Genomic DNA, 25,802 nt, shown 5'->3' with positions numbered 1-25,802 from the left:
TTAAAAGCAATTTTGGAGTTGTAGCATTTGGGAGAAACAAACAGAGTGGGGGTGTAGGGGCATGAGGTTGATAAGAGACAGAAAGATACACTAGGTGCAGGCAATTAGCTGTATGGCAATCCCCTTGTTAAAAGTCTGGACAATGCCCAGTTTGGATTGATTCAGTGGCTTCAGTCTGGTGACAGCTCCCATATCGCAGCCTCACTGCCCACTGAAGTATGCATTAGGACTTGGCGTTGGCAGCAAGATGGCTTTTACATTTAACAATCTGTGCCCAGACTGAGTGGAAGAGCTCAAGAGACAAGTTAACAGAGGGGAGCCTCCCATCACTTGTCAGCATTGTCGGGGGCAATTCCTTATTATCCCCAGTCTATTGGCCTCTATCCATGTCATTTATCTTTCTCATCACCTTTCCTTTGTGCCCCAAATCACAAATCAAGAGGAGGTCTGGAGGGGATATATGTATATAAATATGTCGAAAATTGACTCACTATGGATTACTTTGCTCGTGCAGACCTCTTTGTTTGGAAGCAGACAGAGGTGGCTTTTATGTGTCTGCCAGCCAGGCCACAGCTCTCTCCATCAATGGCATGCCATTCAGAAGATAAGCATCAGCTGGCAGCCCACTCCACTGACACCACCACTTCCTCCCGGAGTCAGCAGATTACATTTTAGAAGTTGACAGCTTGTTATCACTTTGGATAGCAGGAGGGCTTAATCTTTTGTTCTTTTCTGGCTGGGGGAGGGCTGAGGAGTCACCAGCTCAGGCCACTGAATCCACTGACTTCCCTCCTTGTGCCCTCTGCAGTGACACACATGGTGAATAGGCCACTCTCTCCTCCAGTCTTTTCATTTTTCTCTAAGAGTGCCTGCACTTTGTAGAGGGATTACAGTGATGGAAGCCTCAGCAGTGCACAATGATATCCATTCAACATGTCTCCCTGGCTGACAGGGGATAGGTTCAAGTCTGATTTGATAATGGGTACGCTGGCTTCAGTCTGCAGGGATGGATCAGTGCTCCTCAGACAGGGCTTGTCCTCTGGGAACAATCATGTGGAATCCCTCCCAGAATAATATCCATGACTATAATGGGGGAGGAGAATGGTATGTTTCGTGTACAATAATATAGCTCATACATACTAAGTGTTGAGTGGAAGCTTTTCTTCTCTTTAATCTCTGTTTTTGGCAAAAATGTCACATTTTGCACTTATTATCATTACTATCATTATTATTATTATCATTATTACTACTACTACATCATGTTTAACCAACAAACATTACATTTTCTACTTTACCTTTTGACCTTAATTTGGTATTTCACAACAAGTATTCCCATTGAAGCCCATTCAATTCTAGATAAACCTTATTTTTGGGACTGTTTGGGAGTATTTTTGCATCAAAAATAATTAATCTGTGAAAATGGAAAAAATGTTTTGTTTTTTGGACATTGCATAGAAACAGATTATAACTTTAAATAACATATCTAATCTTTAGATGTCCTGTTGTCATGTTTAATAGAGAATCAATAACACTTACATATTATCAATTGACCTATTTAACAGACTAATAAAATATGCATATTTGCTGGGCTAACAATAATCTAATCTTTCATAATCTTCCCTTACTAAGCAAATGATAAGTTCAACAACTTTGAACATTTGAGCAGTTATTATTACTGCTTTGCTTTTCATGTAACAAAATGTCTCCTTGGTGAGAGCAGTAGTTATATAACCTCTGTCTCCCCCCACTTTATCTTTGTATGTCTCTTCCTTATGGAATATGTCTATAAAGCTCAAATTTTAAAGCATATTTTAAAGCTTTAGACATGGTTTTCTGCTTTTACAATATGTTATAGCAGTGAAGACAAGCTGAAGCTTATGCATCACACCAATGCTTACTGATGAAATGAATTCATCAGAAATATGCAACTGCCTTACTGAAAACAACCCTTTAGCGTTGAGTTGTGAAAAAGTGAGCAAAAACTACTTTGGGATAAGAAGAAAGTAAGTTTTGTAAGTGACCAGGAGAAAATCACCACACTCACAGTAAAAATAGGGTACGCAACAACTTTTTTTTTCTTTTCTCAAAGTGAACAAGTGGGATTGGAGTGTAATTCTGGCTTGCAACTCCATTGTTAAAGACAAAGCGTTATCAGCCCGGTTATTATCAAAAAAAAAAGGAGGGGTCAATTGAATCAATAAACATATTGATTCGAAGTTGGATGGAAACTCTAAGAAAGAGTTTGAATCCAACTTAATGGACCTTGCATGAGTTTCCATGCTTTGGTCTGGGAGTGCAACACTTTTATTACAACTCCCAGCTGCTTCCACCATTACGATTGCCACCCCCTAATTGCACAGTAGACTTTCCCTCTTCAGACACCTCTAGCACAGAGGTTCCTACAGGCAGTTTCCAGTCCAGTCCTTTAAAAACATATCCCCACATATATATATGTGAATTTTTGATAATTAAAAATGAATCATCCTTCCAATAAAACAGATTATTAACAAAAAAGAACCAGCCAGGTAAAAAACTATTTTCTTCAAAGGTGTGCTTTTCTCAATACAACTGAGGTCTCCTATTTAAACCACCTTCACCCTGCTTCTCCTGTGCTCCACAGCCAACTTGCATCCTCCCCCCACACACAGGTTTCCAACTTTCTCTCTCCTACACAGAGAAGGGCTTCGAACACTCTAATCATCTCCTCCAAGTACTCAACTCCAAATAGCTGGCAGCTGGATTAGAGTAAATCACATCCACATAGGTGTGACCTACATCACACACATTAAAAAACAAACAAACAAACAAAACCAAAATGAACAGAAAACAATAATCCCAACCAGTGTTTGGTAGGAAATTCTCCCAATTATTCCATTATGCCACATTTTACAACACAGTCACAGAGACAGCCTCGGTTTTTGGTGTGACATAGCTTGAGGAAGACTGACAGCATCAAGAGGGAACATCTGTGATTACTGTCTTCAAAGAAATTTTCAAAAATGAGCCTCTCTGTTGGATCCACCTGGCGCTCAGCGTCATTCTGTTTTATTTCCTTTGGAGTTCATAATGTTACCCAGCGTGGTATTATGGAAAAGGGCAACCTGAAAGCCCCACCCCCAACAGCAGGATGGCCAAGCCATGCTCTTCTGCTCAGCAGGGACTCTAACCCTGTTTGCTTGTCAGTGGCTCAAAAGATGCATCCTCAACTCCGCTGAGCTGAAAGAAAGATCACAGCATATGTTTTTCTTCTTTTTTTTATTTCAATCAACATCCTCTCCCTTATTTGCTTGTTTCCGCTCTCAATTTCCTTTGGGTTTGTGTTTCATTTTTCATGGCTTTTCTGGATAGCACAGCATCAGCTGTTTTAAATTTGTTTTTGTGTTTTTTTTTTACTTTGAAGAGTGAAGAAGAGTTCAACAGAGAACTCTACAGTAATGTTTATTTATTATTTAATTTATATTTACAACTCTATTTACTAGGTTTTTGTCAGGCCGATAGCACTATCTTCATTTTGTATTTAGTTGTGACTCAAACTAAATTCCATTGTGGACAGAAATTTTGCTGACCATTAACTTGTATATGGACGTCATATGTTGAATGTGACATGTTAAAAAAAAACAAAAACGCAGTGATAGTACTACCACATTTAAATATCAACAAAGAATTTGGATTTATAATAAATCTAAAAAAAAAAAAATCATAGATCTTAACAATCGCTGTATGCTTGATGTTTGTGCACAGTTTTGATGAGACTAGGCCTTCATTAAAGAGGAGATAGGGTACATAAAAACATTTATGCATACATGCGCTACAATCATTAAAGTGAGATATGATTATTTATTTAGTTATTTATTTTATACTGACCTCTGTTAGAGCAGGAATGCAAAAAATAATATCAAATCTATTTGTACAGACTGAAATAGTGAAGCCACTGGTGAGCAGGATCAGGTGGCAGGGTAAACAGATTATACTGCAAGGCTCCCATGGCATAACACTGGGCATTAATGTTAATGGAAAACCACATGACCTTGCAGTTGCCTCTGAGCAGCTCCATTTCAAATCCAATAGACATGACCTAGGTCTGGAAGACGCTAGTGAAATGGTGATTCAGGCACCTGATACCCATGCTTTAAAATAGTCTCTTTTTTCCCTTTCAGGGCATCCCAAAGGTCCCCAATAAGGTTTCCTCCATTCCCTGAGGTGGACAGCAAAAGGAAGAACTGATTGCAGGAAATCAGTTGCTGAAATAGTTTCCAGGATATCCACACATGTCTAATGCCAGATGTCATGTGATCCTAGCACTAAGCAGGTTAGCACTTCTACATCATTTCAATTAAGGTGTGTTTTCATAGTTGCTCATGAGACAGAATGCACTCTGTTTTATGGGAAATTTTATACTTAAGGTTGTTCAGAAGTACTGTGATGTTGGCTTTGCCAAGTATTGCTTTCCAATGCTTTTCAATCTTCCTGCTTTGGGAGGAATGGAGGGGATTGTGCCAACACAACACAAACAGACTTATTTAAAGGAGCTTTGCACACACGCATCAAATAATGGAAAAATGGAATAATATAACAGTGCGATTTTCCATCCTGTGGTGGATTTGCTTACAAGCACAGTACAGTTCCTCTGCACCTAGGGTCATCAGCACAATTTAATTACATTAAGAGACAGCTAAATTGGACTATGCAAACAGAAAAGGCTTAGGGGATTACTGGGACTCTGACAGAGAGATCAAGTTTTTCCTTGAAGCGTGAAACAATATGCCCAGTTCCTGGCAAGGTCCATGTGGATAAACATAGAGGGATGGCCAAGGCAAATTAATTTTTTCCTTGCTTTTATTTACTGTAGAAAGTCGTAGTGTTTCAAAATACACTTTACATGATTATAAAAAACTATTCCCATCTGAAGATGTTCTCACATTTTATGTATTACCTTTCTGTTTTTTTCAAACTGCATGCATTTGTATTGTGTGCATGCTGCCTAATATTTATGACAATATTTATATGTTGTAGAAGAAACATTATCTCACTGTTTTATGAACACTGCTTCCTGTACTGCTACAACCCTAGTGTATGACATTATATATATATATATATATATATATATATATATATATATATATATATATATATATATATATATATATAGAGGTGTTTTTTTTAACTTCATTCATGGAAAGGCAGTTGGTAGAGACTGACATTTTCAGACCTTGGCCTTTACCAGCACCCCACTCCACCGTTACAGTAAACATCAGCCAGTCACTATGAAACAAGATCAAAGGTAGTGATGATATCTTCTCTACTAAAAGATGTTTTTAACATCCATCCAAGCCACCCAGTAAATGGTCATTACTCAGTTAAGTTCAGAAATGGACCCTTAAAATCTTCAATTTTTCCTCTCAGAAAAAGAGTCATAAAAGCAATCTTTTAGTTGCAGATTTTAAGTGTTTTAAGTTTTTTTTAAATAAAAAACAAACAAAACATTAGCATATAGCATGTTACTATCAATTAAACTGAGATTTAGCCACTTGCTTACCAATAAATACACAAGCAACCAAGCAGCAGCTGATGCTCTACTTCTCCATCTGTGGATTGCTCTGTGTTGGGGTTCTCGAGGTGAAACATAGGGCAACCTTCCACTCCCTGAAGCAGCTGGAGTCAGACTCATTGGAAAAATGCCTAGAGGTGTAACTTTGTGCAGACAATTTATCTGAACTGCAACCTCTTCAGGTGTCTGTTCTCCCTGTAAAACTGGCTGCTGTTCCTCCAATTGTCCTTAAACAATTACTTCAGAGTGTTCAGGAGATGACTGTGGCCATTTAAAGAGCAGTTTTCTCAGCTACCATTGTGCAGGCCATCTAAACCATGGGATACAAAGCTCCTAAGTACAGTGTGAGCCAAATAAAGAGGTGGAGAAGGAGGGGGTGGCAGATAAAAGCTGACACCCAATGTATTATAACTCTGCTCTATTAGATATGAGCTTCTGCTCGGTTGAAGCACCATAGCTTAAGGCAAAGATACTGCTTGCTTATTGTGCTTTAGCGAGGGGGCTGGGAACACTGTGTAGCCACTGTGTTCTGTATACAGCACACAGTCTCTCATGCATGATTTAGTAAAGTGAAATTCTTACTTCAATTCCAAGTAGTGATACAGTAGAAGAGATAAAAGGATGTGCTTAGGCTGCAAAACGAATCATAAGACATACACTACTGGTTTGAAAAGATGGCTACTAATCAAAAGAGAGAACTCATTAAGGACATGCTGCTGCCACCTATTAGCTTTGACTCACTTGAGGAAGCTCGTAGCCTCCACCTTCTTTAATTGTTCATGTTGGGAGCCTTTTACTTCATTTGTAGTAATGTCATAGTACTGTGTGCGGATGTGGAGCTCAGCCTTGTTTGTGTCTTCTAACTTTAGAGTACCTCATCTTTACTATATTCCATTTTACATATAGAGCAACCCAGTATCATGGCAGAGCATGTAATAGAAACGCCACTCCACCATGCCTACTTCTAGCTTTGCCTCTCCGAAGTTTGAAATGGTTATGCAGGCAGAAGTTGCAGTAAGCTGCAGTACCAGCAGAGGGAGATATTTTATTTCAAGCCAACATGAAAATAATCACGGGAAAGCATTTAAACAGACATTACAACACATTTACACGTACATACATATTAGCCATTATGTATTTAATCATTCTGGCATAGAAGGACGCTGGAATATACTTCATACCTTCCTTGGTTATTAGTGACTTCTTAGCTTTAATATGTTACCCCCACCCACCTGTACTGCACCACACCAGTACTTCACCTCTTTATTTAATCATAGCTCCCAAAACGACACTTTTGTTCTCCAGTACATAATCATCAGTTTAAAAACATATGCACTGACATTTGATAGGTGTAACTGTGAAGTTGCAACCTTTTTCCTTAGCCTAGTTTGAATTAGTTGCTGCCCAACTACGTCAGACTGAGGAAATTGTTTTTGCTGTGTGACCTCCAAATTCATAAGGCAATGGCAAAATTGCTGCATATCTAAATTTCTAAAGTCAGTACTTAGTATTGCTTAGATGTTCTATTTCTTAAGAATAATTTTTTTATTCTACCGTATAGCTATCTAGAATTGCCTTTTTCCGTTTTGGTGTATTCTACATGTCATTCCATTTCTTTATGTCGTTATACAAAATCTATGAATAATTAGTTTCAAAATTCTTCTAAAATTTCAAATGAATAGTTATTTTACTCAAGTTTATCAAAATTAACAGTAACTCTAAATATCTACAATTTAAAACATTTAAACTTTGGAGCAGTGTGACAAAGTGGCTAGGACTGAATTCATTTGTCACTTGCATATATTGTTATTTTGTGTTCTGTTATCGTATAGTCTATCATAATGCTTTAATGTAAACACAGCATATGTAACCTTGGCGCTACACACTATCCCGGGTCTGTTTGTGGTAGCATTGGGTATATTCATTTCATCTGTGCAAATGTTCTTAAAGCTAAATGTCACTTCATCATTAATTGATTTGAATCTTTCATTTGTTTATGTAGTTTGGTTATACTTACCAATGTGTGTTCCTTTGAGCAGGTCCTATGTGTAAAACAGGTATATGGGAAGGGCCGCCCCAGTACTTCCTGGTTTTTTTGGATATGATGTCATTGATCATGTCAATTGGGTGTAACCAAATGAAGGTGTCTCTTTTGTGTAAAATTGTTTATTTAATTTAAAATAACCTCATGAGTCAGATTAAGTGAAGAGATTGACTTTTCAAACCGTTTAGCTGGGTGAATGAGTTTTATTAAGTGGCAAAATTATTTTATTCTGGTTTCTTTGTCTAGACTGTGTTATTTAGTCTACCCTGTTTTCCCAATGGTAGAGGTTAATGAGGTCAAGGTGTGAGTGGAATTCTATATAAAGCAGGTGAGATTTTGACTACCAGGTTCTTATGTTTTATGAAACAGTTGTTGAAAGGCCATGCCAGAAACTAAAGAACACTTAAAAGAAACCTGAACAGTCTGCAGATGCTGTCTTCCTATCACTTTCCATGCTGCTTATGTTATGCTACCTCACAAGCAGTTAGCAGCTTTGTCTCACAGCAAAAGGTCCTGGTTTCAAATTACATGTTTCATGGTATCCACGTGGAATCACTTTGATTACTCTAACTTTCTTCCACAGTCCAGAGACATGCAAGTGTTAGGTAAACTGGCAATTCTAAATCGGCCATAGGTGTGAACGTGAGTCTAAATGGTGATCCGTCTGCCTGTGTTAGCCCTGCAATAGAGTGATAACCTGTCCAGGGTACTAATTTAAAGGAAAGAATGAAATCATGTCTCAGATTGGCAACATGGCTAAAATAAAATGACACATTAGAAATAATAATATAATATAATAATATTACTAAAATTCATATATAAAGAGTATACATTGCATAGTATGGACGTTTTTGTTTTTTTGTTAGTTTAGAAAAAAAAATCCTCCTCAAACTGTGTTGTGCTTTTGTTGAAAAATATTGTTCCTTTAAAGTAATGGTCCACCTCCAACACAGTTTCATACCAGATTTCACAAAGCATCTGGTTCTTGTAATCATTACAAGCTCTTATGGGTCTTGGTTAGATATTTCTCATGAATGTTGAATACTGGCTGTCATAGTTTTTGTGTTTCTACATAATGTGAATGTTTGTCTTGCATGTGTGCTTCCGTGTGTGTCCTGCTTGTCATTGCAAATGCCCGTTTTTTCCACCTGACACCGTGCCTGAAAGCATCTGACAATCAGGGGAATATTAGAGGGTTGGAGAGATTCCACTCTGGCTAAGTGGCTCTTATTGCTGTGGAGTGTGACACCACTCATATTCATAATGATTCACAGTGCTGTTGACACATGATAGTGCAGATAGCCTACTTAGTGGATTACAGTTTCTCTGACTCTGACGCTCTCTGATGGTGATGTTGATTGTATCTCCAAAAAGCTCCCTTGACTGGTTCATCATTTTCTTCGATCAAAAATCTGTGAACATGTCACAAATGACTTTGGTAATTAAAAAAAAAAGATGTCTTTTGATTTCAACTGGAGCATGGTTCTTAAAGTAGTGATTTTGTGAAATCAAAATAAGGTGAAACATCACCCTTTAGTCTCTGAATAAAAATACCAAAGTTAAAATGAAATTCATAGATTTTTCCAACAGCAGTAGAAAAATGTGACTGACACTCTCATTTGGTTGAAACTGTAGCATAAGCCATAGCTGTGCATATGTATGCAGCTGATCTCTTGTTTCTGAAACATGAAGCAGCTTGGTTGTACACGATTAGGACACTCTTCCATCATGGCTGCTTATACCCCAATCTTCTTAACGCTGAGTGCCAAGCACAATGGCACTGGGTCACTTTGCAAGGATAAAGGTTTAACTCATTTAGAAATTGAATATAGAGCCTTGTTCTTGAGGAGGATTGAAAACTGACCATTTGTTCTATGAGATGGAATGAAAAAGGTATTATTTGGGGAACAAATGTTTTTTCTGCTTCTCTCTCCATCTTTTTTTTCCTGCTCCTTAGTGAAACCAAAGCAAATAATATAACAGCTCATACATGCAATCTACTTTCTGATTTGGAATGTGCCTCTGTCTCCCAGTTTGATTGCATGGTGTGTATATCTGCATTATTGTGAGTTCTCCCAGCTTAATCCAGAAGTCAATTCTGCTTATCTGGATGGAGTATTTTCAGTCACTTTGGCAAGGACTGCCTAAAGCTGGCTTCAGTTTCTGAAGCTGAAAAGCAGCCTCACATCATCACACTACTACAACCATGTTTGAGTTGATATCATGTTCTTTGTATGAAATATTGTGTTACTTTTATGCCCGATGTAAGGGGATTCAAACTAACCAAAAATTAAGTGTTTTTCTTGACAGTCCATAGACTATTTCCCTAAAGTCTTGAGGATCATCAAGATGGGTTTTTTTGGCAAATGTGAGATGAGCCTTTGTTTTCTTTTAGCAGCGCAGTGGGATTTGCCTTGGAACTTTCTCATGGATGCCATTTCCCCCCTTATCTCTTTCTTATCAATGAATCATAAACACTCACTAAAGTCAAGTGAGGGCCTCAGTTATTTAGATTTTAAATGAAATGTTATGCTTTTATTGCTTATTCCTATTGCCTAAAGTATTTTAATTTGATTAAATCAATAACTTTGATTTTGACACTACACACCTACTGGTTATCCATTTTTGGATGTGATAATCAAATTCATGACTGTGGATTTGTGACTGGAGCATTTGTCATTACTTTTATTCTGTACTTTAAACAGTTTTTGTCTTTGAAAAAAAAAACACCTAAAAGGTTTCTGAGAGCTTTTCAAGCCTATTGAGAAAATACAGTGGAACACACACACACACACACACAAATCCTAAGAGTAAAGAAGGTTAATATAAAAAATAGCTAATCAGAATATCTAAAAATGGGAAAATATCAGTAAACGTAAAAGCCATACTGGTTAAATCTGTTTTAGGGAAACTACAGACTAACCTGGGCCTTGTTGCTGGACCATCTCTGACAGAGCCTGCTGGTGGATGAAGAGAACCAGACCTCCAGCAGCGAACAGCAGGACAAACCAGAGGGAACAGGGCAGTCTCCTTCTCCGTCCACGCAGGGAGTCCACCACCATCTTCCACTTCATCCACAGCATGATGTAGCACAGTCAGATGCTAATGTAATAAGTTCTGAGGAAAATTAAAGAAAGTGTGAGTATTTTCATTTCTTTGCATCAGTATTGCAGTTAAATCAGTAAATAACACTGATGGAAAATAACATATATTCTCTTAGTTACCATATTTCTGTATATTTAAAATGTGCTCATCCCTTACTAAACCAAAAAATGCAATCAAGTTATTCGTTTTATCAGTGTTAACTAATTAATAGTGTCCATATTATGCAATGTACAGGTTAATAATGTATTGTCAGAGTCGAAAAAATCTGAAACATTTAATCCTTAAAAACCAAAATATTTATCATATATGTTCCAGTGCAACTATACCCACAGTAGCCTCTGTCTCTTTAAACTCCCAGTTCCACCCCCCCCCCCCCCCCCCCCCCACAATGCTGGTCTTGTTCAAGTACATCAATAAAGAAATAATAATCATGAAAATACACCAAAGGAAGGGATTAACAAAAAAAAACAATAATACAGATTCTTTAAAGTTTGCATTTTTTCTGCATTTTTGCTTCCCACAAGTGCATTTTGCAGGATGCTTCCTTGTGTTGGAGTACTTTTATATGGTGCATTTTAGCCTGGAACCAAACAAATCTGAACACTCATGTTTAATTTGTTCTGGCAGAATACATCTGGCCCCCTCCCGTTCACACAGATTTGCACTAGGCCTTCACCATGCTGGGCCAATCAAAACCATTTATCTAATGTGTGTTGGGCTTGATACAAGTACATCCCTGCATGCTATAGTCCATTTACATTTTCATTTTATTTATTTATTTATTCTTATTTTACGCGTTTCATTGCTCTAATTGGTTACAGGTTTATTCAGAAATATCCAAATATCCAGAGGAATTTTGGAATTAGTGTAAGAGCACACCTTGAAAACTAAAACTGACAAGTTCCACAGTAATTCATATTTGGCCTATTTGACAGCTTTTTCTTTTTACTAAAGTAAATTATCTACTTCTTCCTCCATTGGTAAATATCCTTGAACCTTTTTTTAATGAATGCAGCAACAGTCCACATAGACTTTTGTGTCTAATCAGAGTGATGTTTTCCACTATGCAGCCTGAAAATGAAGGTTAATATTGCATTTAAATGAACACAAGATAGAGTCCTATAATTTTAAACCTGATTATAGCACTTATATCAGAATTGTTTGGTGTCTGTGTGCACATCTACAGCATAAGAAGTTCCGCTAGATTACAGACTCACAAAGGCAAAATAAGCCAGGGTATTTATCCACACCCCAAACCCCAGCCTATTCATGTATTTAAGTTAAAAAAAAAAAGTTAATTGAGTCAGACAAATTAATGGTGTTTAGAAATTCAACATGGAGAACACCTAATTCTTCCAAATAAAGAAATCGGTGTTTTGTTTGTAAGGATAGAGTCAAGTAAACACAATTCCAGTTGGACTGGCATGGGCGCAGACCTGTTCTAAGGTCTGTTCACACAGCAGAAAGACCGCGTAGCATCTGTCTTCAAATTAATATGCAAATGAGCTGTGGTACTACTCGAGCATGTGTTGCCATTGCAGAGAACAAAATTGGCTCTATTTGAGGGATGTCAAAAACTTGACTTTCACATTGCACCATGTGCTGATACCAGAACTGAAAACCATAAATGAGTGTCAAAAACCAGTTGTGACACGTGTTTGCTGCAATTCTTTAATATACAAAGATTTCTGTCAAGATTTACCTTTTGTTGATACAGATGATAAAACACATAAATAAAAGAATGCAGCACAAACACGCAAAAGAAACAGAAATCCAGAGGGACTTATAACAATATCTCACTACATAATCAAGGTAACAAACAGTGACAAAGAAGACATCAAAACATCAACTTGGAATGAAAAATGATCAAATATGCAAATAAGAGAAAATACACAGAATGTAGATAGATGCATTTGTGTTTCAAGGGATGGGAAATGTTTTTTGTGTCACAAAAATCTTTAAAAAAAAAAAAAATTGGTCAGGTGAAGTAAGCCTTTACTGAAATGGGCCTTGGCATTTCATCATCAGTGCAGATGCAGCCAGTGATCCATTACTGTTACAACAGTGTTCCACCTAGAGTAGGAGTACTGAACTAATTCAGATGGTGTCCACAAGGGATATTAGGTTTTTCACACACAGGATTTTGGTGCTTCAACACTGATACTGAAACTCTCAAAGGATTCGTCAGCTGTTGGCAAAAGAAAAAAAATGATTGTTTTATATCTTTTTTTTGCATCTGTTTCATGGATTCCAGCTAGGTTTAGCTATGACTTAGGAAAGAGATCTGAATAATAGAAACAAGGAGCCATGTAAGCAAGACATTCAAATATAATATGCAAGCAAATAATCAAATGTGAGTCAATGCTACAGTAATTCAACAGCCAGTAAGATGTCACCATGTTTGCGTGCAAACACACATCTGTAGCGTGAAGTATATGGGTTTGTTTTGTATTGTATACACTACCAGTCAAAAGTTTGTTTTTTCTTTATTTTCATGACTATTTACATTGTAGATTCTCACTAAAGGCATCAAAATTACAAATGAAAACATAGGGAATTATGTAGTAAATAAAAAAAGAGTGAAATAACTTTTATAACGTTTTATATTTTAGATTCTTTAGAATAGTCACCCTGATTACTGCTTTGCACACTCTTGGCATTCTCTCTCAATGAGCTTCAAGTGAGTAGTCGCCTGAAATGGTTTTCCAACAGTTTTGAAGGAGTTCCCAGAGATGCTGAGCACTTGTTGGCCCCTTTGGCCCTCACTCTTCGGTCCATCTCATCCCAAACCATCTCAATTTGGTTTAGGTTAGGTGACTGTGGACGCCAGGCCATCTGGTGCAGCACTTCATTCCTTGTGTTTCTTGGCCCAAACAAATTTCTTCTGCTTGTTCCTTTTCCTTAGTGGTTTCTTAGCAGCTATTTGACCATAAAGGCCTGATTCACACAGTCTCCTCTGAACAGTCGATGTAGAGATGTATCTGCTACTGGAAGTCTGTGTGGCATTTATCTGGGCTCTAATCTGAGGTGTTGTTAACTTGGAATTTCTGAGGTTGGTGACCCTAGCTCTTCCTTTCTTGGGGCGGTCCTCAAATGAGACAAAATATGAAACATATTTAGAGTTATTTATCATTTTTTTCTTTGCCACATAATTCCATATATCTTGCTTCATATATTTAATGCATTCAGTATGTATCTACAATGTGGAAAGTAGTAAAAATAAAGAAACACCATTAAATGAAAAGGTGTGTCCAAACTTTTGACTGGTAATGTATCCATCAGGAAGTGCACACAGCATATAAATCAATCAGTCAGTAAGTCACCACAGGTACTGCTTTAAACAATCAGAACTTTATCTCATTTGTAGTACTATTGCAAATCAGAGTACAGGGTGGGCCATTTATATGGATACACTGTAATAAAATGGGAATGGTTGGTGATATTAAAGTCCTGTTTGTGGCACATTAGTATATGTGAGGGGGCAAACTCCTCAAGATCGGTGGTGACCATAGTGGCCATTTAGAAGTCAGCCATCTTGGATACAACTTTTGTTTTTTCAATAGGAAGAGGGCCATGTGACACATCAAACTTATTGTTAATGTCACAAGAAAAACAATGGTGTGCTTCGTTTCATATAAATGGCCCACCCTGTACTTGTATTGTGGTCAGCAGTGTCATTTTTACCATTTAGGGAACAGAAGGAAACAGAATTATCTTTTAAAAGAGATGTCATAGGAGGCAATACCAGTCTAAGGATGGTATGTATCAAACATGTAACACGACCAGTAGCAAATATTCTTCCAAAGCCCTTAACTTATAGAAAGGTCACTATAGATGACCAGAAAAATTCTAAGCTACATTAAAAATAAAAATTATTGACATGCTGTCAACAACTGCCACTGTAGAGTAAGATAAAAATGATAGGGATACTTTACTTGGACAGATAGCAGCTGAACTGATACTGTTAGGATGCCTGGGTCGTCGACCCAGGGTTTTTGAGTTTATGATATTATTTATACTGTCTAGTTTTTGGTTTCTTTGAGTTCTGTCTTATGGCTTATGTCTCTGTCTTCTTTAGTTGCTCTGTCTCCCCTATCACCTGCATCCCCTTGTCTAGTTCGCGTCTATGTGTATCTTAAGTTCCTATATCCCCTTGTTCAGTCAGTGTTTGTGTCTGCCCTGTTCCCACGTCTCTGTTCCCTTTGTAGTGCCTGCATGTGAGTCTGTGTCTTTGTTCAGTCTGTGTTATGTGTTTCCTGTTTTACTTTGAAGGTCTCCGTCTTTTCTCAGTGTGTTCAGGTTACGCTTCTTTGGTCTCGTCAGTTCTGATTTGCCCCAGCTGTGTTTCCCTCCTGTTACTCATTTCCTGATTGCTCCCTCTGTGTATTTAAGCCCTGTGTTTCTTAGTGTCTGGGTCGCGATCTACCGTTTTCTTAGCTGTGTGTTCTGTCATTTCTCTAGTTTAAGTTTGTTTTGAGTTTTTTTAGTTTTGTTATATTTTGAGTATTAAATTAAAGCCTTCTTTGAGTTCACGTCTGTCTCTGGAGTCTGCACCTTGGGTCCTATTCCTGCCTGCACACAGCCGTCACCTAACAGATACAGCAGTAGAACCCATATCGAAATGAACAACATGACTTCATTTGCATGTGCCTGGGATAAATTAGTTAGATGCCAATCCATGTTTTGGTTTTTATTGACAACACTGGCCTGAATGTTTTTTCATGCCAATCTATAGAGAAACCATGCAAGCAAAGATAAACTGCAAAAAGTGCAATCAAAAGGTGAGAGAATTGTTTTTTCTTTGAATAAGTATTTGTTATTATGGAAAGGCAAGCTTACATTTGACACAGAGGTGTGGAGAGAAATGCATTTTCTGTTTTTTATTTCTTACAATGCGGTGAATGTACTCAAGGGTGCATCATTTCAGTTCAACACAATAGTCTTCCAACACTTGGAGCTTGTATCAAGCTTGTATCATCTCATGCACAAACTGTGAAAGGTGTTTCTAAAAGTTTTCTGTGTGAAGGTGAAGAAATCTTTGTGTATATGGTCGTAATGAAGATGTAAAACTCTGTGCTCAGCGGTTGTGTTATTTAACATTTTCTTCACTTTCATCTTCACAGCAGGAGCAGTGGAGGCAACAAGCGGGTACAAGCAGACGTTTCTGCCATATTAATATATGCTAGAACATTGAGCCAACTGTGAACTCCATACAGTTACCATGCAAATACAGGTTACTGAAAACCTGTATATAACCTGTATAAGTTATTTGCTTCTTCAAAATTTCTTAGTTTTTGCATATTTGTCATGCTTAAATGTTTCAGATTTTTTTTAAAAGTATTATTTAATTTATTAAGGAAAAATCTACAATGACTAATAACCAGAAAAAACACAAAAGGCTCATCTTACGTTTACCCCCCCCCCCCCCCCCCCCCCCCGAAAAGAAAAATGACATATGAGAAAATATTCTGTGGACAAGACAAAAGTAAACATTTTTGGAACGTTTGAGTCCTGTTAAATCTGGTATAAAACTAACTAGCATTTCATAAAAAGGAGATCATACTAACAGTCAAACATCGTGGTGGTAGTGGGATCTGGGGCTGCTTTGTTGCTTCAGAACCTGAATGACTTGTTCTACTTAATGGAACTTTAGATTATGCTCTCTACCACAAAAACCTGAAGACATCAGTTCATGCCATCAGTTCTTGCCCTGCAGGTTAAAACACTTGGGCAATGATCCAAAACACATGAGCAGTGGCACCTCTGAATGTCCCCACGCAAAAACAAAAAAGCAAAGAAGACAAAAGAAGACTGGAGTAGCCTAGTTAAATCACAAGTCAAATCTTTGCATCAGAGAGGCAAAGGGGGACTATAGGAGGAGGATCGAGGACCATTTGAAGAGTAATACCAGCCGGCAGGTGTGGCAAGGCATCCAGCACCTAACCAACTATAAGATCAATCTCGGAGCTGCGGACGGTGACCTGGAGCTGGCAGAGGAGCTGAATATCTTCTTTGCCCGCTTTGAGACCAGGGTACCGGAGGTATTGGAGCCACAGCAGCAACACGCCACCCATAGCAGCACCACCCTCACCCTGGAAGAGCACGAGGTGAGGCGCATGCTGCAGGCTGTTAACCCGAGGAAGGCGGCGGGTCCTGATGGTGTGCCAGGTCGAATATTGAGGGATTGTGCAGGACAGCTGGCTGGGATCTTCACCAGGATTTTCAACAAATCCCTCGCACAGGCGACTGTCCCACTCTGCCTGAAGTCCTCCACCATAGTCCCCTTGCCTAAGAAGCCCCACATCACCGGCCTGAATGACTACAGACCGGTGGCACTCACCCCAGTGGTAATGAAATGCTTTGAGAAGCTGGTCCGCAGACACATCACAGCAGCCCTGCCCCGCAGCCTGGATCCACACCAGTTTGCCTACAGAGCAAACCGATCCACGGAAGACGCTGTAGCCACAGCACTCCATGCTGCATTAACTCACCTGGAAGAGCATGGTAGCTATGTGCGGATGCTCTTCGTGGATTACTGCTCAGCTTTTAACACCATCCTTCCACACAAACTGGTGGCCAAGCTACAAGACCTGGGGCTTCCATACAGCACCTGCATGTGGATCAATAGCTTCCTCTCGGGCCGTAGACAGAGAGTCAGAGTTGGCCATCACACATCCTCAGCCCTGAGTCTCAGCACTGGCTCACCCCAGGGCTGTGTGCTCAGTCCACTGCTCTACTCTCTCTACACACACGACTGCACTCCTCGCCACCACAGCAACATCTTTGTGAAATTTGCAGATGACACCACAGTGGTGGGGCTCATTTCCAAGGGAGACGAGTCTACGTACAGAGACAAGGTGGAGCAGCTGACGTCATGGTGTAAGGCCAATAACCTCCTCCTCAACACTTCAAAAACCAAAGAACTCATAATAGACTTCAGAAGGAAAAAGGCAGAGATCCAACCACTATTCATAAATGGGGACTGTGTAGAAAGGGTGGCAAGCTTCCGCTTCCTGGGAGTCAATATAGAGGAGAACCTTTCCTGGAGTGTGAACACCTCCGAGCTGCTGAAAAAGGCCCAACAGAGACTGTACTTCCTGAGAATTCTCAGGAGGAATAACATCACACAGAGACTGCTGGTGTCCTTCTACAGAGCCACCATTGAGAGTGTTCTAACTTACTGCATATGCATCTGGTACACTAGCTGCACAGGGGCTCAGAGGAAAGCACTCCAAGGGATCATTAACACCGCCCAAAAGATCACTGGCTGCCCTCTCCCCACACTGGAAGTTCTACACAACGCCCACTGTTTTAAAAAGGCCCAAAACATCATAAAAGACACCTCACATCCTGGCCACTCCCTGTTCGAACTGTTGCCCTCAGGCAGACGGTACAGGGCAATCAGAGCAAGGACTAATAGACTCAAACACAGCTGTTATCCAACTGCAATAACACATCTGAATACTACAAAAAAATGTCCATCATGCCACTCTTGTGTTAATCTATGCACGGTCTGAAGCATGTGTGTGGGAATGTATGTGAATGTTTTACTGTTATATCTTATTAGTATTTTAAGTATTCTATCTATTTTATTTATTGAATTTTATTGTTTTATTTATATTTTGATATTGCTAGGGATGATGCAATGATCGGGGACCATTCTTAATTTCGTTGTTCTCATGACAATGACAATAAAGTTTCTGATTCTGATTCTAATTTGGCCTGACCTTAGACCGCTCATGCTCAAAACCCTCCAATGTGGCTAATTTAAAACAATTTTGAAAAGTAAGCCAAATTTCATCCACAGCACTGGAAAGACTCATTGTCAGTTATTGCAAATGCTTGATTGCAGTTCTTGCTGCCAAGGGTGGATGAAGTTATTAGTTAACAGAGCCTGTTAGGTTTGGAGAGCTTTTTCCCTTTGATGAATAAAATCACAATTTCAAAGCTGCACTTTGTATTTACTTAAGTTATCTTGTTTGATATAAAAATCAGATTATCTGAATCATGTAATTGTGACAAATATGCAAGGAGCTAAAACAAAAATAAATACAAAAAAATCATGAAAGGGCCAAATACTTTTCAGTGGCATTGTGTTTACATTACAAGAAAACTAGTATATGTGGACACACACGCCTATCTATTGTACAAGCTATAAACGATGCAAAGTTGTTTGGTTTTGCTTTTTTTTTAAATTTTTTTTTTTTAAATCACCAACACTAGTTAATTAGGTAAAGAAGATGATAATGGTTGGGGTTAAAATATATCAATTACCAAAACTTATCTTTCTCACTAATATAAATCTACCCAGTAAGACTAAATGTGATGCCAAGGTGTCAACAGTGCCCCCATATGTGATAAATCCGGTGTTAAACTAGACTCATTGCAGAATTCTGCTAACCTTCACTTTTTAGTGTAAGGTGGGTTTTAAAGCTTATCATTCAACACTTTGTTAAATTAAATCCATCTTCCACTGCATGGAAAAACTAAAATGGTTACCATCCAGCTGACTCAATTTTCATCCTTTACTTACAGAGTTGTGGAAGACTTTATTGGAAGATAGGAAAGCTGAGTTTTTTCAGATGCTATCTTTTTACCTAGTTTTCTAAAGAGGGTTTGACCTTTTATACCTCAGTGTCATTCACACTGCCAGTGTAAAACCACAGAATGTAATCTTATCACAGGAAGTCATTCCAGGTCTTCAATTCCATTTCCATTTTTTTTTTTTTTTTAAGTTTCACCTCATATTTTCATCAGCTTACCTTTGTACAAACTATCGGGGTCAGGTAAACACCTCACTGTTATTTCTGCCTCAATATTTAATAAGTACATAAACTGAAGTTTGATTTTATATCCCAGAGTCCAGTCGACAAAGTGGAAATGGTACATAAAGTTGGCAAAGTGTGAAAAAGCTTACATATGTGTCAATGCTGATTTTAGTAACTTGGGTTTAATTATTTATTTTTTGTGTTACCTAAAGCAAGAGGTTGACCTCAGAGGCCACTTTAACATTGTTAAACTGAGACAATGTCACATAAATCTCTGTTGTGAGAATGTTTTGTGCATTTCAGTTTTACTGTGCAAGTTAAGTGTATTTCTAAGTTAATCCCCAAACTTGATTTACAATAAAAATAAAAAATGAAGAAACAAAGAAACTAATTATCAATTATTATCTATTATAATTCAAGAAAAAACTTAACTCACCACTGTGATACCTGAAACATTTTTCTATTTAAATCAAACCAAATGAAGCTCTTGATACTAATTATATTCACCTTTGGCATCAACTTCTAGAGGCCCGTGACAAATTTTCCTTATTATAATAATTATTTTTTTCCTAACATTGATATTACCCTTTTTGTACAGCAATGTTTGTTTTCACAGAAGCATTATCAACATTTTAGCTAAAATGGTGCCAGAAAAAACAGCAGGTTTTTACCACCATTGAAAAACTTGGGCACAGTGCCTAAACATTTGTTCACAGCTCTGAAGAAAATGAAGAAAAAAGAAAAAGGGCTAATCTCTTTTATATAATTATTAATACTGTAGGATGTGTGTTTATTTTACACTATGATTAAGTGTTTTAAAAGGAAATTCTTTAGAAGGAAATGATTGTTTACTTGCATTATTAGAGTGTAATATTATACCAATGGTCTATTTTTCTTTCGACAGCCTCAAAGAGAAGCAGGAGTGTTTTTATACTGTAAAAAGTAGTGTTTTAATCCTGTGGTTTGGTAATACAATGACTTTCCCCTGCTACTAACATATCCAGTGACTGTGTATGATTTAACTATTATCCTGAGTGATCACCATGATGATGAAACTATTCCAAAAAAATGTAACTAAATAAAACAAAATAAAACAAACTTTTAACATGCTAATTCCACTTTAACTATAAAGCAGAGACGAACTAGGAAAAGACAATGCATTCTCAGCCAGTTTAATCTGAAATAATGAAAAAAAGATGAAAATAAAATCAGTACACCTGTCACAACTTGACACAAACATCTCATTAAGATCAAACAACACTTCATCTGTAACGCACTGCATTTATACTCTGCTTCCAAACAGATGTATATGCCAAGAAATGACACAATGTGTCCCATTTTGTGCAGGGAAAGATTTTATTCTGTGTCAGACCGGTAATGGAGATGATTCTGTGTTTGATGTTCATGTATAATACACATCAAAGACTTTTGCTTTTTAGTTTCAAAATCAAAACCGTGGCAGTCAAACACATGTGGTTTACATGCATATAAAGTATTTCACTACTGAGCCATTACTGCAATCTGCTAATGTGAGCACTTTCTCGTAACGAGTTTTGTTCTGCTACAGAATATAGTATTTAATTAGACTAGTAAGGTTTTTACCTTAATATTACATCCATTAAAAGTTTAATGGTGCATGTATATTCTATAGACAGTTACCTAATTGATTAATTACTTCCTTAATCTATATAAAATCAGGCCAATGGGCTCTTTTGGTCCACAGGATTTGAAGTGTCATGCAGCAGTGCCATGTTCTGATTGAAGCTTCAGTTTAAAGTAAGAACATCAGTTACAAGGCAGCTTGGAGCTACATTATTCATTCTCTGCTGATGTTACTGTGGAAAAACTGTATGGCAGTATTCTTGTATCTTCTCTTGGTTTGTCGTTACCTCAGTCAATGCAGAGTTTTAAGGTGACTGTGAGCTACTGTTCCTGTGTTCCATCTCCATCAAACTTAAAAGCCTCACACTCTTAGAGTCAGTAACAGTTCAAGAGCTGGGTGTTAACACAGTCAGTTTCTTTCCTGGGCAAAGTTGGTGACCTATGTGGTTGACATATATGTGTATATTGTGTAACAGGGATGATGATGATTTTCAGTGTTTGACTCCAGTCATAAAAAAAAGACTGATTATTTTTTGAAACTGACACTAACATTAAAGGTGCCGTGAGTAATTTTGAAGTTATTTAACAGAAGAAAAATTGGAATATTGGATGGATACTGATTCTTATGTAGTCCTTTTCTACTCTCCCGGAGCACTCAAACTGCTTAAGTCACTGCTAAATTCTGATCAGCTGATTCTGTACAGACTGACAACCTGTCCGGAGTCAACTCTGCATCTCGCCCCATGTAAGCTTGGATACTTTCCAACTGATCCCGAGAGGGTCAGGTGGGAACTTCTCTTCAGATTTGCTGGATTTTATATAGACTGGCCTATAAATGAGCAGTAATCACTGCATGTGAATTTGAAAGCCTCACAACACACACTGGCAAAGAAAGCCGTCCATTTTTATTATCTAAATACTTTAAACTGCTTCCCACTTTACCCACTTTACCGCATTTTAAATGTTCTAGAAAATGTTCCAGGCTATTTCTTATATCTTTCTTGTATAGTCTCTCTAGTGTGACAGTGAGACAGAAAAGTGTTGGCTAGTAAACAAAAAAAAGGGAAGCTGCTGCCAGGCATGCTTCATAAATTAATGATTATCTGCAAGGGAATTTGACAAGCGTATAATGGGAGCTGGTATAGGATCATGTTCAAAGGGCTTCTAATTGTCTTTATTTATGACAGCCGGTGATCTCTAGGATGAATTAATGCATTTGCTACACTGTTGTGATGAGCCTTTGCAATCAGCCATCAATCCTGCTAGCTATCTTTCACAGCTGTCTGCTATTAGAAAGGGTCCATAGACATGTTAGGAAGGGTTCCCCTATTCAGCAGCAAGACGGCAAAGTATTTCCACACAATGACCTGACTGATTTGTTTATTCATATAAAAGCAACATGCAGAGGTGCCATTGTCCTAAAATGATAGTGCCAGAACCCTGAATTAATAATTTCAGAATAGATTAAAGCTAGAACGCAAAGTGCAGAATTGTGGATTTTTTCCATCACTACACAAGGGGAAAAATGTCCATGTTGTGATTGTCCTTTTTATTTACATGTTAATTCATCTATATAATTATTGCTTGTTATTTATACTTCTGTTCATCTGCGAATAATCAGCTGCTGCTGAAAATGGCAGTAAAACCTGTCATTTGTACATATTAAACTGACATAGTAAAGCCAACTTCACTGCTATAGATGAGCCCTGTCAGTGGTTGTCTACAAATCTGAGACTTGGAACTGGTGTTCTGAAAAATTTCGAACAAAAACGTGTTACATTAATCTCACTAGGAGATTAATCTAACACCACAGATGTTCCTATGACTTCATTGCAAAAACGAAATAAAGTCAAATGAATAATTTGAACGTATATAATGTACCCATGCCTACTACAGTGGCCACCAAAGCACTGCCACACCAAAAGCACATTCTAACTCAATTACAAATGAGAAAGCTGTGTGACGGTGACCTGCTACGATGGCCTCAGGATAGATACCAGCTCAGAGCAGAGCAGGTGATGGCAGGTCCAACACAATCAGACATGCTCAAACATAACACATCCTTGTCATATCATGTCACCCCAATAACTGCCAAGGGGCACTACAGTACTCTACTACCCACCTCTCAGATAAGGTTACAGATTAGTTACTATTTATATGTTGGGTCCTACAGCAGCTCACTGACCAGATAAATCACAAGCAAACATATCTATTGAAAACTAGCCGTTTAAAACAATTTATTTTCTTTCAGAAAAAATATTTTTATTTAACCAGTGAGATACTGTTTATTATATTATTGTTCCTCTGTGTCTGTCTTATTTTGTCTTGGATTTTTGTCACCAAGATACTGAAAAATATAAGCCAAATTAAGGAAGCATGATGGAGAGGTAAAACATTGGCAAAGGAAAAACACATTATGTTTTGGTTTTCATTTAGAATTTCAATTTCTTTAAATTGACTGTATTGCTTACAATGTGATCATTAAGTGCTTTTCCGCTTCTATTTGCAAAGTTGCCAATTAAGGTGTTGCTATTTCTCTGGACTGTGTGACATTTTTGTGGTTTCTGTTTTCCAAAAGCTTTCTGGCAGCTCTTTTCCATTTTGAAATTTTCAGTGTAATTAAAGACAAAAACATTTTTCTAGTTTGATTGGGCTTGGGGTCAAAGCTGCAGCCAATTTTCTCTACCAGCAACACACCTGACCCTGATATACCAGACAAATGGCTAATTTGGTAAACAGGCTGTATTATCTGATGCCTTCATTACCATCTAAAACTCATGTAATTACACTTGATGGGCTTTTCTTAGTACAGATGCACTGAAACTTGCCAACAATTCACAGCTAATTAAAAGATATGTGCAGAAGGTCTGTTGTACCGAACAGAATGGCCAGGTGAAACCAGCTGACTTCCATAGCCCATTTTTATCCAAATGTACTTCAGTCAGCAGGTTATAGATCCAAGGGTGGAGACAGGCATACAAATTTTTATGCCTTGACATACTGAGAGACAGATGGTGCAATGCTGGTGCAACTCAGTATTGAGAAGGTATTCCTAATATTTTTAGCCTCTGGACCTGTCAAAGAGGAGCAACTAATCAAGAAGAAGGTTGTGTAAAAACAACTTTACAGACAAAGTCCGAGTTTAATGGAATGTAAAATTCAGTGAAGCAAACACATACGCATCTGCACAACTACACATACAAGTATTTCTCACAGGTCAGACGCTTGTCTCAGTTTGTGACGTGCATCATAGAGATATCATAGACATTGACATATCCTGTATATCCTTTATGGGATGGAACAGTGCAGTAACTTAACCTGTAATTTGCATTAAAAAGATACTGAGATACACACATAGATTGGAGACTAGCTAGTCACTGAATATCCGGGTCCAGAATATCCTAAACAGTTTTTGCCATCATGACTAAAACCAGTTGAACCATATGGAAAAAAGACAATAACACACACTCATCTATTCTGTAAACTACAGTAAACTATGTAAAAAAAAAAAAAAAAGGATCACAAATGTGGCCATGACTATAAGCATTCACAACTACATAGGACACCTAAGTCCTGTGAAAAACAAACAAACAAACAAACAAACAAACAAAAAACAAGCAAACTAAAAAAAAAAAACTAAAAACAGCCTGTGTTGCTTCCATTGGAAACAAGAAAGTAAGTAGCAGCATTAGTTGATGATCAGCAAGTTTGACCACTTCTATGAAAGTTCTGTGAATTTGCTGGTCTGAAGAATTCTGATGTGTTTAGAAAATGAACATCCCAGCAAACTCACCCCAATGCTCAGAGAAACTGCAAACAAGAGCTGCATTTAAAATTCAACAGGCCTCAGTTAATATTGCCAAGAGAAATTCTATTTTCTCTAAAAGAACATGATAACACTGTGTAGCTTTGTAAAGTTTCATGTGAAAAATCCACAAAACTTATGGAACAATGTCCTTTGGACAAACAAGCCTAAGTGGAATGTGTCTGAAGTGTCATAGTCCAGGTGTGTGGCTGTAAAATTCCACTGGATGTCTGAGCATCCCTGGTATCTGCCTATGGGCAGGGCCAACAGCCTCCCTCACCTGGTGCTGATTGCCACAGTTTTTCCAAGTGAGTAAGAACAGTAACTAAAGTAAATAATACAATATATTAAAAAGTTACAAAATGTAACAGAAAAGCTCTAATAAATACAAATAGCTCTAATTATAAATTTCCCATTACAAAACACAAACTTAAATATATGTGGATGACATTGAGCTGTCCTTCATTTCAGATTGACTTGTGACAATGTAATTGTCAAGGCTGGAGTCAGGGTGAATGCACACATTTATCTAAGCTTATGCTATATACTCACACCAAAACATGGAGCATGGAGCAAAATGGTGAAGCGCATTAACCACACATCCTCCCAGAAAGGCAGGATAAGTCACTGTACCAAAGAAGCAATAAGCATGCTCATTTATACAATTCCTCATTGCATAATAATTTACATCCCATATGTTAATACACATTTTCAACATAAGTCCTAGTGGAATACTAACCCTGCTCCCTTCTTTTCTTCCTCTTTTTATTGCTTTTTAAAATTTTGTTTTATTTTTTTGCTACTCTATAAAAACACTCCCCAAAAACAAATTGCTGCATAATCAATGTCAACAAGGTTACTTCAGGTTCTACTAAAATCTGCAATCTCCATATCCTGTCATGCGATTGCAATCCCTGCCATGCCCTCAAC

The 25,802-nt window shown here is 37.8% G+C and overlaps 1 protein-coding gene across 1 annotated transcript in view; it reads right to left on the bottom strand.

Moving 5' to 3' along the window:
* chst8 (carbohydrate (N-acetylgalactosamine 4-0) sulfotransferase 8) overlaps positions 1–25,802 on the bottom strand; it is a 180,908-nt gene that overhangs the window by 119,580 nt on the left and 35,526 nt on the right. Inside the window, exon 2 of the mRNA XM_082538104.1 lies at positions 10,516–10,709. Within this exon, the coding sequence (XP_082394230.1) occupies positions 10,516–10,675 (160 nt within the window). The 5' untranslated portion in view covers positions 10,676–10,709. The remainder of the gene's footprint in view (positions 1–10,515; positions 10,710–25,802) is intronic.

This window comes from Aulonocara stuartgranti (genome assembly GCF_965226115.1).
Source record: "Aulonocara stuartgranti genome assembly, chromosome: 1".
Lineage (NCBI taxonomy): Eukaryota > Metazoa > Chordata > Actinopteri > Cichliformes > Cichlidae > Aulonocara > Aulonocara stuartgranti.
Note: the sequence above shows the minus strand (reverse complement) of the source record. Positions and strands in the feature narration are given on the sequence as shown.